Below are 12,704 nucleotides of genomic sequence, written 5' to 3'. Positions count from 1 at the left end.
TTGGAGATTGATTTCATTACCATAATATCAGAGTAAACGCCTCATATATTACGATTTATAGAAAAACAGAATAAGAATAAGCTTTTGGATTATAATACCATGACCATAATTCCTCATGTACTCATTGTTTGAAAGGTTCATACTAATGGTTGGATAGATAACGTTCTGGGAGAGACAGGGGGTAGGGATGGGGTTTTGTTATTGTATGCTTTGTACACTGTTTTCTTCCCTTTCTTTTTTCCCTTCCTATTTCCTTCTAACACCTAAAGATACACTTGTCACATGGACAACACTGCATAACAGCCTTACTCTCAGGCTTGCTATTAACCCACAACTACATGAAAAGAAAATCTGCCCTGTCAGACACAACATCTACATCGAAGATTTTCTTCCCGTCAATACCCATCAGCAGACACATACTGCCTAATAATTACAAATAATCCTACTTTCCAACACGGCTTCACAACATATTGCAGTTAATCTTAATAATGTCTCCCTAAATGTGAAGAGCCTAAAGGACCCAGTAAAATGCTGCAAAATATTGGACTATGTATATAATATCCAAGGAGATATCATACTCCTCTAAGAAACTAAGATCACTGATAAAGAAGCTGTCCTTCTTAAAACAATTGGATATTGGAGGCAGTTAGCTCTCCGGCAGGCAAAAAAAACCTGGAGTAATTACTTTAATTTCCACACACTGTAATATTACGCTTCAAACTTTCAATACAGAAGACAAAGGCTGACTACTAATCTCAACCTTACGTATAGGGGAGGATCGTTTTGATGTCTTAAATCTATACGGCTCTAACAAGGATGACACAACCTTGTGGACTGAGATATTCTGGCATGAGATATCTAACAAGTTAAGTCACTTACCTCAAAATGACCTTATTATACTAGCAGGTAAACTTAACGTACGACTAGACACAGTTTTGGACCGCCAATCTAACTGCAGCTGTCACCCTCCCAAATCCTATAGAGTATTACAGAATATATGCTCCAAATATAAACTTAATGATACCTGGCATCTACAACATCACAACCCCAGAGAATACACATTCTACTCTCAAAAACACAATTCTTACACAAGAATTGACAATATCTACATCTCTGGCTCTATACACACCTAATCAACCAAACAAACATCTCTCCGAAGCTAATCTCTGATAATTCCTACATCAACACACACCTAGCATAGCAGGTACCAACATAAAACCCCCAACCAAAATATTCCCCCCACTTCAATAAAGATGTCTTATCCAAACCGGATGATAGAAAAAGAATTGAAGAAGTGATATCTAACTATCCCATTGACAAGGACCTCCCAGACACAAACATGCAAACGCTTTGGAATGCCCGTAAGGCAACCCTAAGAGGTATTCTCATAGATATAAAAATAAAAATCAATAAGGCGAATAACCCCAAATGAGTGAAACTGGAAATGGAAAAAAGACAACTCGATCCGAGACACACAAAATATCTGGATAAAGATACCCTATTCCTCCTCACACAGTAAAAGGTTGCCTACTCTTCCTCTCCCTCTTCCTTCTAGCATTAGAACCCATGCTCCTAGACATAAAGAATAACCCCAACATTGCTGAAATCGACTTCAAAGGTACACAGATGATATTTTAATAGTCACAGAAGAATCAGGCCCCTCTATCCAGGCCCTCATGAAAACCATAAAACAATACTTGGAGGTGTTGGGCTATAAACTAAACAGAGGCAAATCTGAAGTTAAACCCCTTAACCTACATCATTTTAGGAAACCCTGGTCTCACTTGGCAAAACCAGTACATTAAATATCTCAGAATTGAATTTGGATCAGAACTTCTAGACACCATCAAACATAACGAAAAAAATCACCCTTCAAAAAAGCCCATCTAGACAACTGATCACCTAAATTCATCACTTGGTTGTGCAGAATAGAGACAATAAAAATGATGGCCACCCCAATTATTAATTACTCAATCAGTATGCTTCCACTACTCCTAGCAAATGATTTCCACCAAAAATTAGACAGATATCAAGATTTATATGGCAAGACAAAAAAGCAAGAATAGCACTGAAATACCTTAAATTACACAATACATTAGGAGGCATCAATTTAGCAATCTTTAGCGATTACTTAACTGCCTTCTTAGCCAAACAAGGCTCATAACGGACCCAAACCCCAGATAACTATACCTACACGCCAGTCTGGTTGGAAGTGGAAAAAGTGATCTTAAACAATCTAGACCCACTAAACGCTTCTTACATCCAACCACCAACACCTCAACAACTCTAAATATATATTAAAAAACACAAAAATGTCTTACTACCCATCTATAAAAAGCTACCATCATGTTTAACATTCTCTGTCCTAGCCTCCCTATGGAACAACCTGAACATTAAATACAAAGTGAAAATGTTTCATTGGCCATCATGGATTAACATGGAAATCTTCTTCCTGCAACAACTTGGATCTAAATCTTCACCACTATCCTTTAAGAACTTACAATCACAATTCCATCTGGAACATCCAGAATGTTATAACTTCCTTAAACTTAAAGCAGCAATTTCCACATCTAAGAACCACTACAGGGACCCATCCCTCCCATTACTTATCTATGAATTTAACAAATTGGGTCACCAATTATCCAATTTCTACCAACTGCTACGCCCCAAGACCACGAAATTAAACAAGAACATAAGATTTTGGGACTCTCACTTTTCCAAACCTACACAAAATCCAATTGGAACACCATATGGCAATCAGTCACCACCCACAAAATCTCCCCAGTACTCTCCCAAACCAAATATTGGCTACTACACAAAGTCTACTGGGCTTCTTCTCACCTCTACTCCCTACAAATCTTAGAAAACCCTATCTGTTGGGACTGTAAAGAAGAGAAAGAAGATCTTTCACACCTAATATTTCACTGCAAATCATTGATCCTCTTCTGGGACAAAATGTTCTTGTTTCTCTCAAAATTATTTAAAACTATTTAAATTCCAACCCAAGAAAGAATTTCCTTCCTCATTAAAGGTTTTCTTGACCCCTACAGTAAGTGTACTCTGCAGAGTGCGCCCTACTAAACCTCCTATTAACATCAGCGATTAAATAGTTTAATCTAATTAGAAAAACACACACAAGGCTTCCTTTTAAGTCCAGATTAATTGGATAACACACATCAGATGGGCGGACAATATTGCACAACAGCATTTCCCCAGGAAATCACAATCCAGACTCATTTGGGAATCTCTGGATAACTACTTTGCTACCAACAAACCACCATAAGCTTGCACATTCCCAACCAATCTCCTCATCTTACCCCCTCTCTCGTTGCTCTACCCTAACCTAACCATGTGCATAAAACTCTCAACCTGCGCCTAAACTCTCAATCTTTCCTTCATCCCTTAAGGCTGTTAAAAATGCATGAAAAAAATGTATGGTAAACTGCATAGTTTATTACATTGTATGCTTTACTTTATCTACAACAGTGTAAGATCAGTGCCAAGTTGTTCCATGAGACTATGATTCATATTGCCTGTGTATTATTTGCCCCCTTTCATTTCTTTGTTTTATCCCTTAATTTTTGTACCTTCTTTTTTGACACAATACAATTCTGAAATCCAAAAATAAAGTCCCAATCAATCCTATCAAACACATTTCAGTGTCCAGGGGGGCCAGGATGGATCGTTAAGTTCCATTACCCTGATGTTCAGAAGGTGGAGAGCCTTCCTCGAGCTGTAGCTGGGTTGGCACCCTTGAATGAAGCCAGCCTTGTTGGGATGCATTAGGGCGACACTTAAGGGTTGAAACCACAGGGTCGGTATTTTAGTAAGGATTTTGGCATCTATGTTGTGGATGGAGATGGTGCGGTATGATCCACATTTGGTGTAGTCCTTGCTAGGTTTAAGGATCAGGGATATGGTAGATTCGGCCACGGTTGAAGTCACACTACCTTCCTCAATTACCTCCTGGTAACGTTGAGGAGTAAGGGTAGAAGTGACCGGATGAAAGACCTTGACTAATTTTAATTTTTTTGGAAAATCAGGTATTATTTTGCAGGTAAGATATCCAAATTGTCCTTTTTAGTAACTTATTTTGACCATTGTCTCCCTTCATGCATCATTCATTTAACCAGTCATTCATTCATGTATTTCATGTTTATTGAGGAAACTACAGCTAAATCACAGTGAGTTCGTATATATTGTCCTAGCTACGTTAATTCTGTATATACTATGATTTTACATTTTGAATTCATTAATTTAATAGGCTGCAAATTAGTTCATATCATGCACTAAACTTTGGTAAGCATTACAAAGCCATACATTAAAAGACAAGTACAATAGGTGACATCTGGGCATGGTTTACACTCACCTAAATCTGTGTACATAACCACACAGTTCTCATCATTATTTGCAAAGTTGGGTTCCTCTTCAGCCCATGCATCATAGATAACTGGGGAGCCATCCATCCACCTTAAAAATAACACACACAACAAATAAGAAAAGAGCACGGTTGCAATAGCTGCTGTAATATACAATATTTTGAGTATATAATGGGTTAGTTAACAGAATGACAGTTCATTTGGTAATGAAAATGTTTTAGTACCTATTAAAAGTTTCATATGAGACAATATATTGCACATCCTATTTTATTGAGCATAGTTTTTAGTGCATATGATATTAATGTTGTCAATTACTGTGGATTTGAATTAGTGGAGCAGTTTAGCAGTAGTGAATCTTTTACACTGATTTTTTTCTGCTAATTTGTGAGTGGAATTATTTTACTTCATAGAAGCATTATTATCCTCATTTGATCCAAAGGTCACTTAAATGTTTATTTTGACCTTTGATAAAACTATTTGATTGAGGTTTTACGTTTTTTAAATAAAAATATCGAATACAGCTATTTCTACTACAACGGTTGTAGTACTTTTTTTGTTCTTTAGATTATATAATTGGGCGAATTTTAATATTTATTTTGTTCAATTGCACCATTGATTCAATTAACAGATCCAAAAGTTGACTTTGCCAAAACACATTAAACAATAAATTAGGGCATGATCAATACATACTTTCATATGTGGTTATATGTTTTCTAACTTTAGGCATGTCGGCAGAAATGGTAATGCATAGCCTGCACTGGACTGGCAAGAACTGACATGGACTTTCATAAACAGACATAGAAGACTTTTACCAGTAATGATAGCAATGGGTTGTCGGTTACTGGAGTAGAGAAATGTGTTTGTGGCTCGGGTAGATCAATGCTAGCTGGGTGAAAACAATGCAAAAACATCTTATCGGAATGCTAATCTACCTCTTGTCACTTGATTAAAGATGAACCTGAAATATATCCCCCTATAACAAGGATTATATGCACACTTTTGATATATAGCTTTAATCTCACTGATATTTTTTTGCTTCAAAACGATGTAATATTATGTTAATTTATGTAACAACTTTCGGCCATTGGAACAGGCTTTATGCTGTCCAAAAATTGCATGTCTTAGAGACAATGGTTTATGCATGTTTTCCATCCCAGTGTTTGTGTCCTCGCCTAGATCAATATTGTTGTGCCCTAGTGTTAGTCTTTCCTCTACAATGTGTTAACATGCGCCATCTGTCATATTACATATCACCTTGCCACTCTGCCTTACAAGACCTACTATTTGTGGAATCCATGTCCTGTCAGGGTTTTTGCCTTGAGTCCCGGTGTTGTTGCAGGTGAGGGCATTGTTGTGTATGCGATGTTAGTGTAGGTTAGGTTGATGAGGTTGGTATGGGTTGTGATATGGGTTTAGTAAAGGAAAGGGCCTGTACAATTCCTGGTTGAGGTAATAGCAGAAGTGCAGGTGCTGTTTTAGGTGTACTTGTTGACGAAGGGGCTGATGCAGGTGCAAGTGCTGCTATGACTAAGGTTGATGTCCGTGGTGGTGCCAGAGTTTGTGCTTCTTGTATTACAGTTGTGAGTTTGATTGGTGGCTTCTTATATTTTATATAGGCCTGGACATGAAATTCCGCTTTGCTTGTGGTGTTTTTCCCACTCCGGCTCTGTGTAGAGTAAAAACCTACGCAGAATTTTTTCTTCGCTTGCCAACTTTAAATTGGTGAGCGTGAGTGAGGAAAATCCTACTCCAGATTGTCTCTCATCAAGATTTCTTAATGTGGGGGTTGCAGATGGTCGGTCCCGTTCGAGTTGAACATTACTCGAGAAGCAGTGCCCTCTTGGAATGCATGAGGTTCTGGTTGCTCTGATTTTACAGTGCGAGACAAACACCTGGTACTAAATATCAGTGCGAACTGGGCGAAGGAACACACTCCGCCGCTTGCAGAACTCCACATAGCGCTGCAGAGCTTTTTGGTCCCTTACGGCACTCCGTGAACTCTGCCCTGGCCTAATTTTTTATGATTCAGTCGTTCTTACCTTTCATCACGCAGTAGTTCGGGTTTGTAGACTGATACTATCATGCCTACACTATTGCAATAGCAGTTACAGAGGTCTCTGAAGAACGTTTTAAATCAACGTGTTTTGCACAAAATCTCACCCTGGTCATTGTCGCGTCGGTCTGGTCAAACACACAGGAGACGGTAGGGTGCTTTGAGACGTTCTTTATTGGCATGCCGGTATCGTCCTTACATCATTGGGGTGAGCTCCTGGACCCCTGACCGCCCACGTCCCTGTCCTGCTGCAGAGTGTCCCCTGACCTCCGCCCCTTGACCGGATGTGGTGTCCGGTGTCCTTGTTCCCCTGACCCTGGGCTCCAGGGTCCTAGTGCCATCCTGTGGGGCACGACATCTCCCCCCTTGTTGCAACAAAGAGAGAGAGAGAGAGAGAGAGAGAGAGAGAGAGAGAGAGAGAGAGAGAGAGAGAGAGAGAGAGAGAGAGAGAGAGAGAGAGAGAGAGAGAGAGAGAGAGAGAGAGAGAGAGAGAGAGAGCAACTGTGTGTAGTGATAGCCCCCTCACATCTCTTCGATCAGTCTCTTGGTCTTCTTGCACTCTCGCCTTGGTCGCTGTTCTCCGACAGTTGGTGCTGGATCTTCCTGCCACATCTCTCTTGTTGGTTCGTTCTTTGGCATGTCTCCTTCTTCTTCCGTTTTCACCTCTTTAAAGTGGGAGCTGTTTCGTATGACCTGGTGTTGGCCAGCGGCAGCCGTGATCATGGGCCCGTTTACTTTCACCACTTTTAGCGGATCTTTTGCAAACGCGCTGTCTGACTTCCTCACCTGCCGCTGTTTCATAAACACCATGTCCCCTTCCTCTAACAGGTGTGGCGTGGCATGTCGTTTTTGATCGGCGTATTCTTTCATTTTTGCTTTCTGTCCCTTGTCTCTGATAGCTATTTCTTTCTGTTCTTCTTTTTTTTCTTCTTTCATCTGTGGCAGCCGTGTTCTGCTCACTCGCCCTAGTACCAGTTCAGCCGGGCATTTTCCTGTGGAACTGTGTGGTGTGTTCCGATAGTCCCTTAGTACCTGGCACAGGGCTTGCCCGATCGATATTTGAGTCACTTTTGCTCTCTGCACCGCCTTTTTGATGGTTCCCATGAACCGCTCAGCCATCCCATTCGCCTGTGGCCACAGCGGCGTTATTCGCCTGTGACGTATGCCTAAATACGCCATGAATCTTTTGAATTCTTCGCCTGAGAAGGGTGGGCCATTGTCCGTTTTCAATGTCTGTGGCGAGCCCCATGCTGCAAACATGTCATCTAACACCGGTAGCGTTGCATTCGCCGATGTTGACGACACTGTCTTTACTAGGGGGAATCTTGAGTACTCGTCTATCACAACCAGAAAATAGTTTCCTGTTTCTAGCGGCCCGTAGAAGTCAGCTGCCAGTTCAGTCCACACCGCCTGTGGTAGCGGGGACATTTGCAAGGGTTCTGGTTTTGACAGCGGTCCTGTTATTTGACATACGTGGCATTTCGTCACCATCTCTTCCACCATGTTATCGAGTCCCGGGAACCACACTTTTTCCCGGAGCATCTTTTTCGTGGCCACCATGCCTCGGTGTGATTCGTGTGCCAAGTCCACTGTTCTTTTTCTCAGCTTTTGGGGCATCACTATTCTGGTGCCTCTCATTATTGTCCCGTTTTCGCATTCGGACAGCTCCTCATTTATTCTTTTGAAGGCCAGCAGTTCTTCTCTGTCTATTCCTTTTCCTACGCACATGTTGTTGTTTACATGTCTCCATCGTTGCGCCTTGTTGATTCTCATTGCCTCCTGCATGGTGGCGTCCTGTTTTGTTTCTTCCTTTAATTCACTCTCTGTTATTGTCGCCGGTGTACTCAGTTTCAGTGCGAAGTTCAGGTATTCTTCTGCCATTGTGGTCGCTTGTGACTTTTGCGGCAGGGGGTGTCTTGACACATAGTCTGCTGGGTTTTGTTCTTTTCCTGGCTTGTGGATGATTTTGAAATTGTAGTCCATGAGCCTTATTCCCCACCTTTCTATTCTTGGCGGTATCTTAGCGTTTGGGTTGCCATATATTGTTATCAACGCCTGATGGTCGGTCACGATCGTGAACGGTTTCCCGTACACGAACATGTGGTAATGTTCACAGGCCCACACCACCGCCAGGCTCTCTTTTTCCGGTTGTGAATATCCCTTTTCAACGTCTGTCAAGCTCTTGCTCCCATACGCAACGATGTGTCTTGGGGAATCTCTCCCAGGCTGATGTTGTGCTAAAATTGCTCCCAGCCCCACGGGGCTTGCATCCACTGTCAGCTCTGTGCATAGCTTCGGGTCAAAGTAGGCCAAATGATCTACTGCTGTCACTGCTCTTCTTATCTCTTCAAACCCTTTGTCACACTCGCCGGTCCACTGGAACTTTTGTCCTTGTTTCGTCAACTCTCTCAGTGGCGCGCTGACGGTGGCGAAGTCTTTGATGTAGCGTGCACAGTAACTTGCCAGCCCTAGAAACGATCGCACTTCTGCCACGTCCGTGGGCTTCTTTGCTTTTTCTAATGTCTCTACCTTGCTGCCATCTGGCCGCATGCCTTTTTTGGAAAATATGTGACCGAAGAACACTAGCTCATTCCGCCCCAGTTCGCATTTTTCTTCATTTAGCGTTAAGCCTGCTTCCTCCAGGTGTGAGCATACCTCCCTCAAAGCCGTGTCATGTTCTTCATCCGTCTTGCCGAACACCAGGATGTCGTCACTGTAGTTCAAACTGTTCTTGACCGGCCTGATGACTTGACGGATCGTCTCCTGAAATATTTCTGCAGCCGACGAGATCCCGAAGCTCAGTCGTTTGTACCTAAATAGTCCAAGGTGGGTGGAGAACGTTGTGATGTATCTCGACTGGGGGTCTAGTTCCAGTTGGTGGTACCCCTTGCAGAGGTCCAGTTTCGAAAATGTTCTTGTGCCTGTGAGGCAGCTAATCATGTCATCTAGATGTGGGCCAGGGTGCCGCTCCCGCTCAATTGCCTTGTTGGGAATCCTCATGTCCACGCATATTCTTATCTTTGACTTGTCCTTCTTTGGGACGGCCACGATTGGTGACACCCATGGTGTCGGTCCATCAGCTCGTTCTATGATGTCCTGTCTTAGTAAGGCCTCCAGCTCTTCCTCGACTTGCGGCTGTAGGTGTATGGGCACCCTTCTGTGGTGTTGCGCGACTGGTCTTATCGTTTCATCTATGTGCAGCGTTATTTGCCGCCCTTTTAGCTTTCCTAAACCTTCTATCAGTTTGGGGTATTCTTTTAGGATGTTTGTTCTTCTTTCCGACATCTGATATGTCATTTCCATCAGCCCCATTACTTGTGCCGTGACGTTGCTCAACAAGCATGGCGCTGGGATGTCTCCTTGGAGCACGTGTATCTGTTCCGTTAGTCTTTGATCTTTGTATCTTAATTCCTCCTTGAATTTCCCTAGGTTGATCACCGGTCTCTTTGCCCCCCATGTGAATACTTTTACTCTAGACGGCTTCAGCGTCGGCTTTACTTTCATCTTCTCGTATTCAGAGACGCACATGATATTGCACGTTGCGCCACTGTCTAACACAAACGTGGTATCGTGTGGCCCTACTTTTATTGTGACAGACTCCGTTTTCTTTATTTTCTTTTTGTCCACCAGGCATATTACTTCGTCACGCTCTTCTTCATCATCTTCTGAGTCTGTGTTGACCTCTGTCATGAGGTATAGCCGCTCCGTTTTTTCTTCTCTTTCCTCGTCCTCGGATTCTGCAGACGAGTTCCTCACTCCTGTCTCGACGTGTCTGACGTCTCTGCGCGTCGACGTCCTCCCTCTGCCTGTTCTTCCACGGTTAGCTCTAAACTGCGCCCCTTGACATACGCTTGCATAATGATCTCGTCCGTTGCATTTTCGGCACGTCTGGCCAAATGCTGGGCATGGGCCACCTCGGTGTGGGAACTCTAGTCCACATCTGTAGCACGTTCCTTCTTGTTGCTTCTTCCCCGTCTGGCCGCTTCTGTCTTGTCTCCAGTTTCCTGTTTTGTTGTTGTTGCTCGCTATCCTATTGATTTGTTCTCCACCTCTTCCTTTGCCACGCTCCATTTCTTTCGCGTGTGCTGTCGCTCGTGCCTCTGCCCTCCCTAGGGCGAGAATGTTCTCCAATGTTATTGGTTCCTTCAGTATTCGTGTCCGGAATTCTATGTCCCGACAGCCTGCGATGATCAATAGTCTTATGGCCTGTTCGTTGTCAAATTTGTCGAATGCACAGTGAGTCACCAGTTTCCTTAACCTCGTTGCGAAGTCATCTAGTGATTCCTCAGCTTGTTGGAAGGCAATCGTGAAGCTGTATCTCTCGAAATCGACATTTCTTTGCGGATCAAACTTTTCCGTCAGGCACTTTGTTAACTTGGCATAGGTGTCAATGTCCGCAGCTGGCAGCGTTACCAACAGATCCTCGACCTCATCGCCCACATAGTTCAGGAATAGTCCTCTCATCTTGGCCGCGGTGACATCTGTTGCTTCAGCATAATTTTCAAAACGCCGAAGCCATTTCTCCCATCTTATCCCTGTTTGCGGTTCGGATAGGCTGAACGGCAGTGGTCTTCTGTATTGCGCACTTGGCTTTGGGTCTGCCATTTCTCCTTGCTTACTGGTGTTTCCTTTGTCTATTTCCTGTGTCCTGTGCTCTTCCTGGCACTCTTTCACTATTTCCTGTGCTGTCTCTTCTTTCTTGTGCTCTTCCTGGCACTCTTTTACTATTTCCTGTGCTGTCTCTTCTTTCTTGTGCTCTTCCTGGCACTCTTTTGTTGGCTCCAGTGCTCCACTTGGCACTCTTCTCTCCTCCGTGCTCTTCCGGCACTCTTCTATTCTTTTCTGTTTCTGCTTTCCTTTTGACCTTTCCTTTTTTCTCTTTCTCCTTTTTGTCTCTTTATCTTCGTTTTTTTTTTATTTTATTTTTTTTATTTTTTATTTTCTTTTATTTCTTTATTGCCTTTTGTCTTTATCTTTTGTTGTTCCTGTGACCTGTCCTTTGCATTTGTATGTGCTTTTTCCTTCTTTCCTTCGTTTTTAGCCCTTTCTTTGGGCAGATCGATTTTTGCCTGTCCTCAAAATGGCCGCTGAGCCAATCTCTTCTCCGATTGGCTCTCTCGCCTGCCTTTAAGATGGCCGCCGACGCTCACGTGGTGCTTCGCGGCCAATGGTGAGGCCGCCTGACTCTAAGATGGCCGCCGGACCTTCCTCGCGCGCCTATTGGCTCTCCCGCCTGCCCTCAAGATGGCCGCCGAGACTCTCGTGCTCTCGCGAGAGCTCGCGGCAAACGAGGCAAAGTTCCTCTTCTTCTCGCGCTTCGGGCTTGGCACAGCGCTTACCGGCAGTCGTTCTTCGCAGCGGCCGGGGTGGGCTCCCGCGTCGCTGCGCTCCTGTCTCTCGGCGCTCTGTCTTCTCGGCGCTGGTTCTCCTGGGCACCACGGTCTCGACGAGATGCGCTCGTCACACTGGTCGATATCCCGACTTCGTCGCCAGTTGTCGCGTCGGTCTGGTCAAACACACAGGAGACGGTAGGGTGCTTTGAGACGTTCTTTATTGGCATGCCGGTATCGTCCTTACATCATTGGGGTGAGCTCCTGGACCCCTGACCGCCCACGTCCCTGTCCTGCTGCAGAGTGTCCCCTGACCTCCGCCCCTTGACCGGATGTGGTGTCCGGTGTCCTTGTTCCCCTGACCCTGGGCTCCAGGGTCCTAGTGCCATCCTGTGGGGCACGACAGTCATCAAATCACAGCGCACATAACTGCTCCCCGGGCTTTACATTGGTTTCCTATGGTGACAGGTAATTATCGACAAGAAGTTCTGCAAATCTCACTGCATACACTGTGTCTGTTCTCTTTATGCTTTATAGTACGCTTTATGGGAGTACTCAAACAGCTTCCCTCCTCTCTGCTGTGGATGGGGAGCGATCTAGGAGTGACAGATGCATTAACGAAGTTAGGAAGTGTTATCACGGCACATGCACTCTGCTTCCAGTTCTGTAGCCTGCCAGAGCTTAGTCAGGGTGAAGCTTAGGAGCTTTAGAAGGAGTCCTCACTAATACCAGATGTAAGAAGACAGGCCAGCTTATGGCGATGAGTGCAGGCTTTTAGGGAACTTGCAAAGCAATTCTCATTAAAAATGTTTTCAGTGTTAGTATCTATTTACATGCGGATAGTTAGCAGGGCAGCTTTCAGAGATCTTTTATTAGCCTCATTTAAGCTATAATGCGTTAGAAAATGAATTTTTCAGGACAACAATGGGGCTTTGTCATACT

The 12,704-nt window shown here is 43.8% G+C and overlaps 1 protein-coding gene across 1 annotated transcript in view; it reads right to left on the bottom strand.

Annotated features, from left to right (window-relative positions):
- LOC144784640 (macrophage mannose receptor 1-like) overlaps positions 1 to 12,704 on the bottom strand; it is a 765,034-nt gene that overhangs the window by 232,876 nt on the left and 519,454 nt on the right. The window contains exon 19 of the mRNA XM_078663569.1: positions 4,370 to 4,470. Within this exon, the coding sequence (XP_078519695.1) occupies positions 4,370 to 4,470 (101 nt within the window). The remainder of the gene's footprint in view (positions 1 to 4,369; positions 4,471 to 12,704) is intronic.

The sequence above is a fragment of the Lissotriton helveticus genome, chromosome 10, assembly GCF_964261635.1.
Source record: "Lissotriton helveticus chromosome 10, aLisHel1.1, whole genome shotgun sequence".
In the NCBI taxonomy this organism is placed as follows: domain Eukaryota; kingdom Metazoa; phylum Chordata; class Amphibia; order Caudata; family Salamandridae; genus Lissotriton; species Lissotriton helveticus.
Note: the sequence above shows the minus strand (reverse complement) of the source record. Positions and strands in the feature narration are given on the sequence as shown.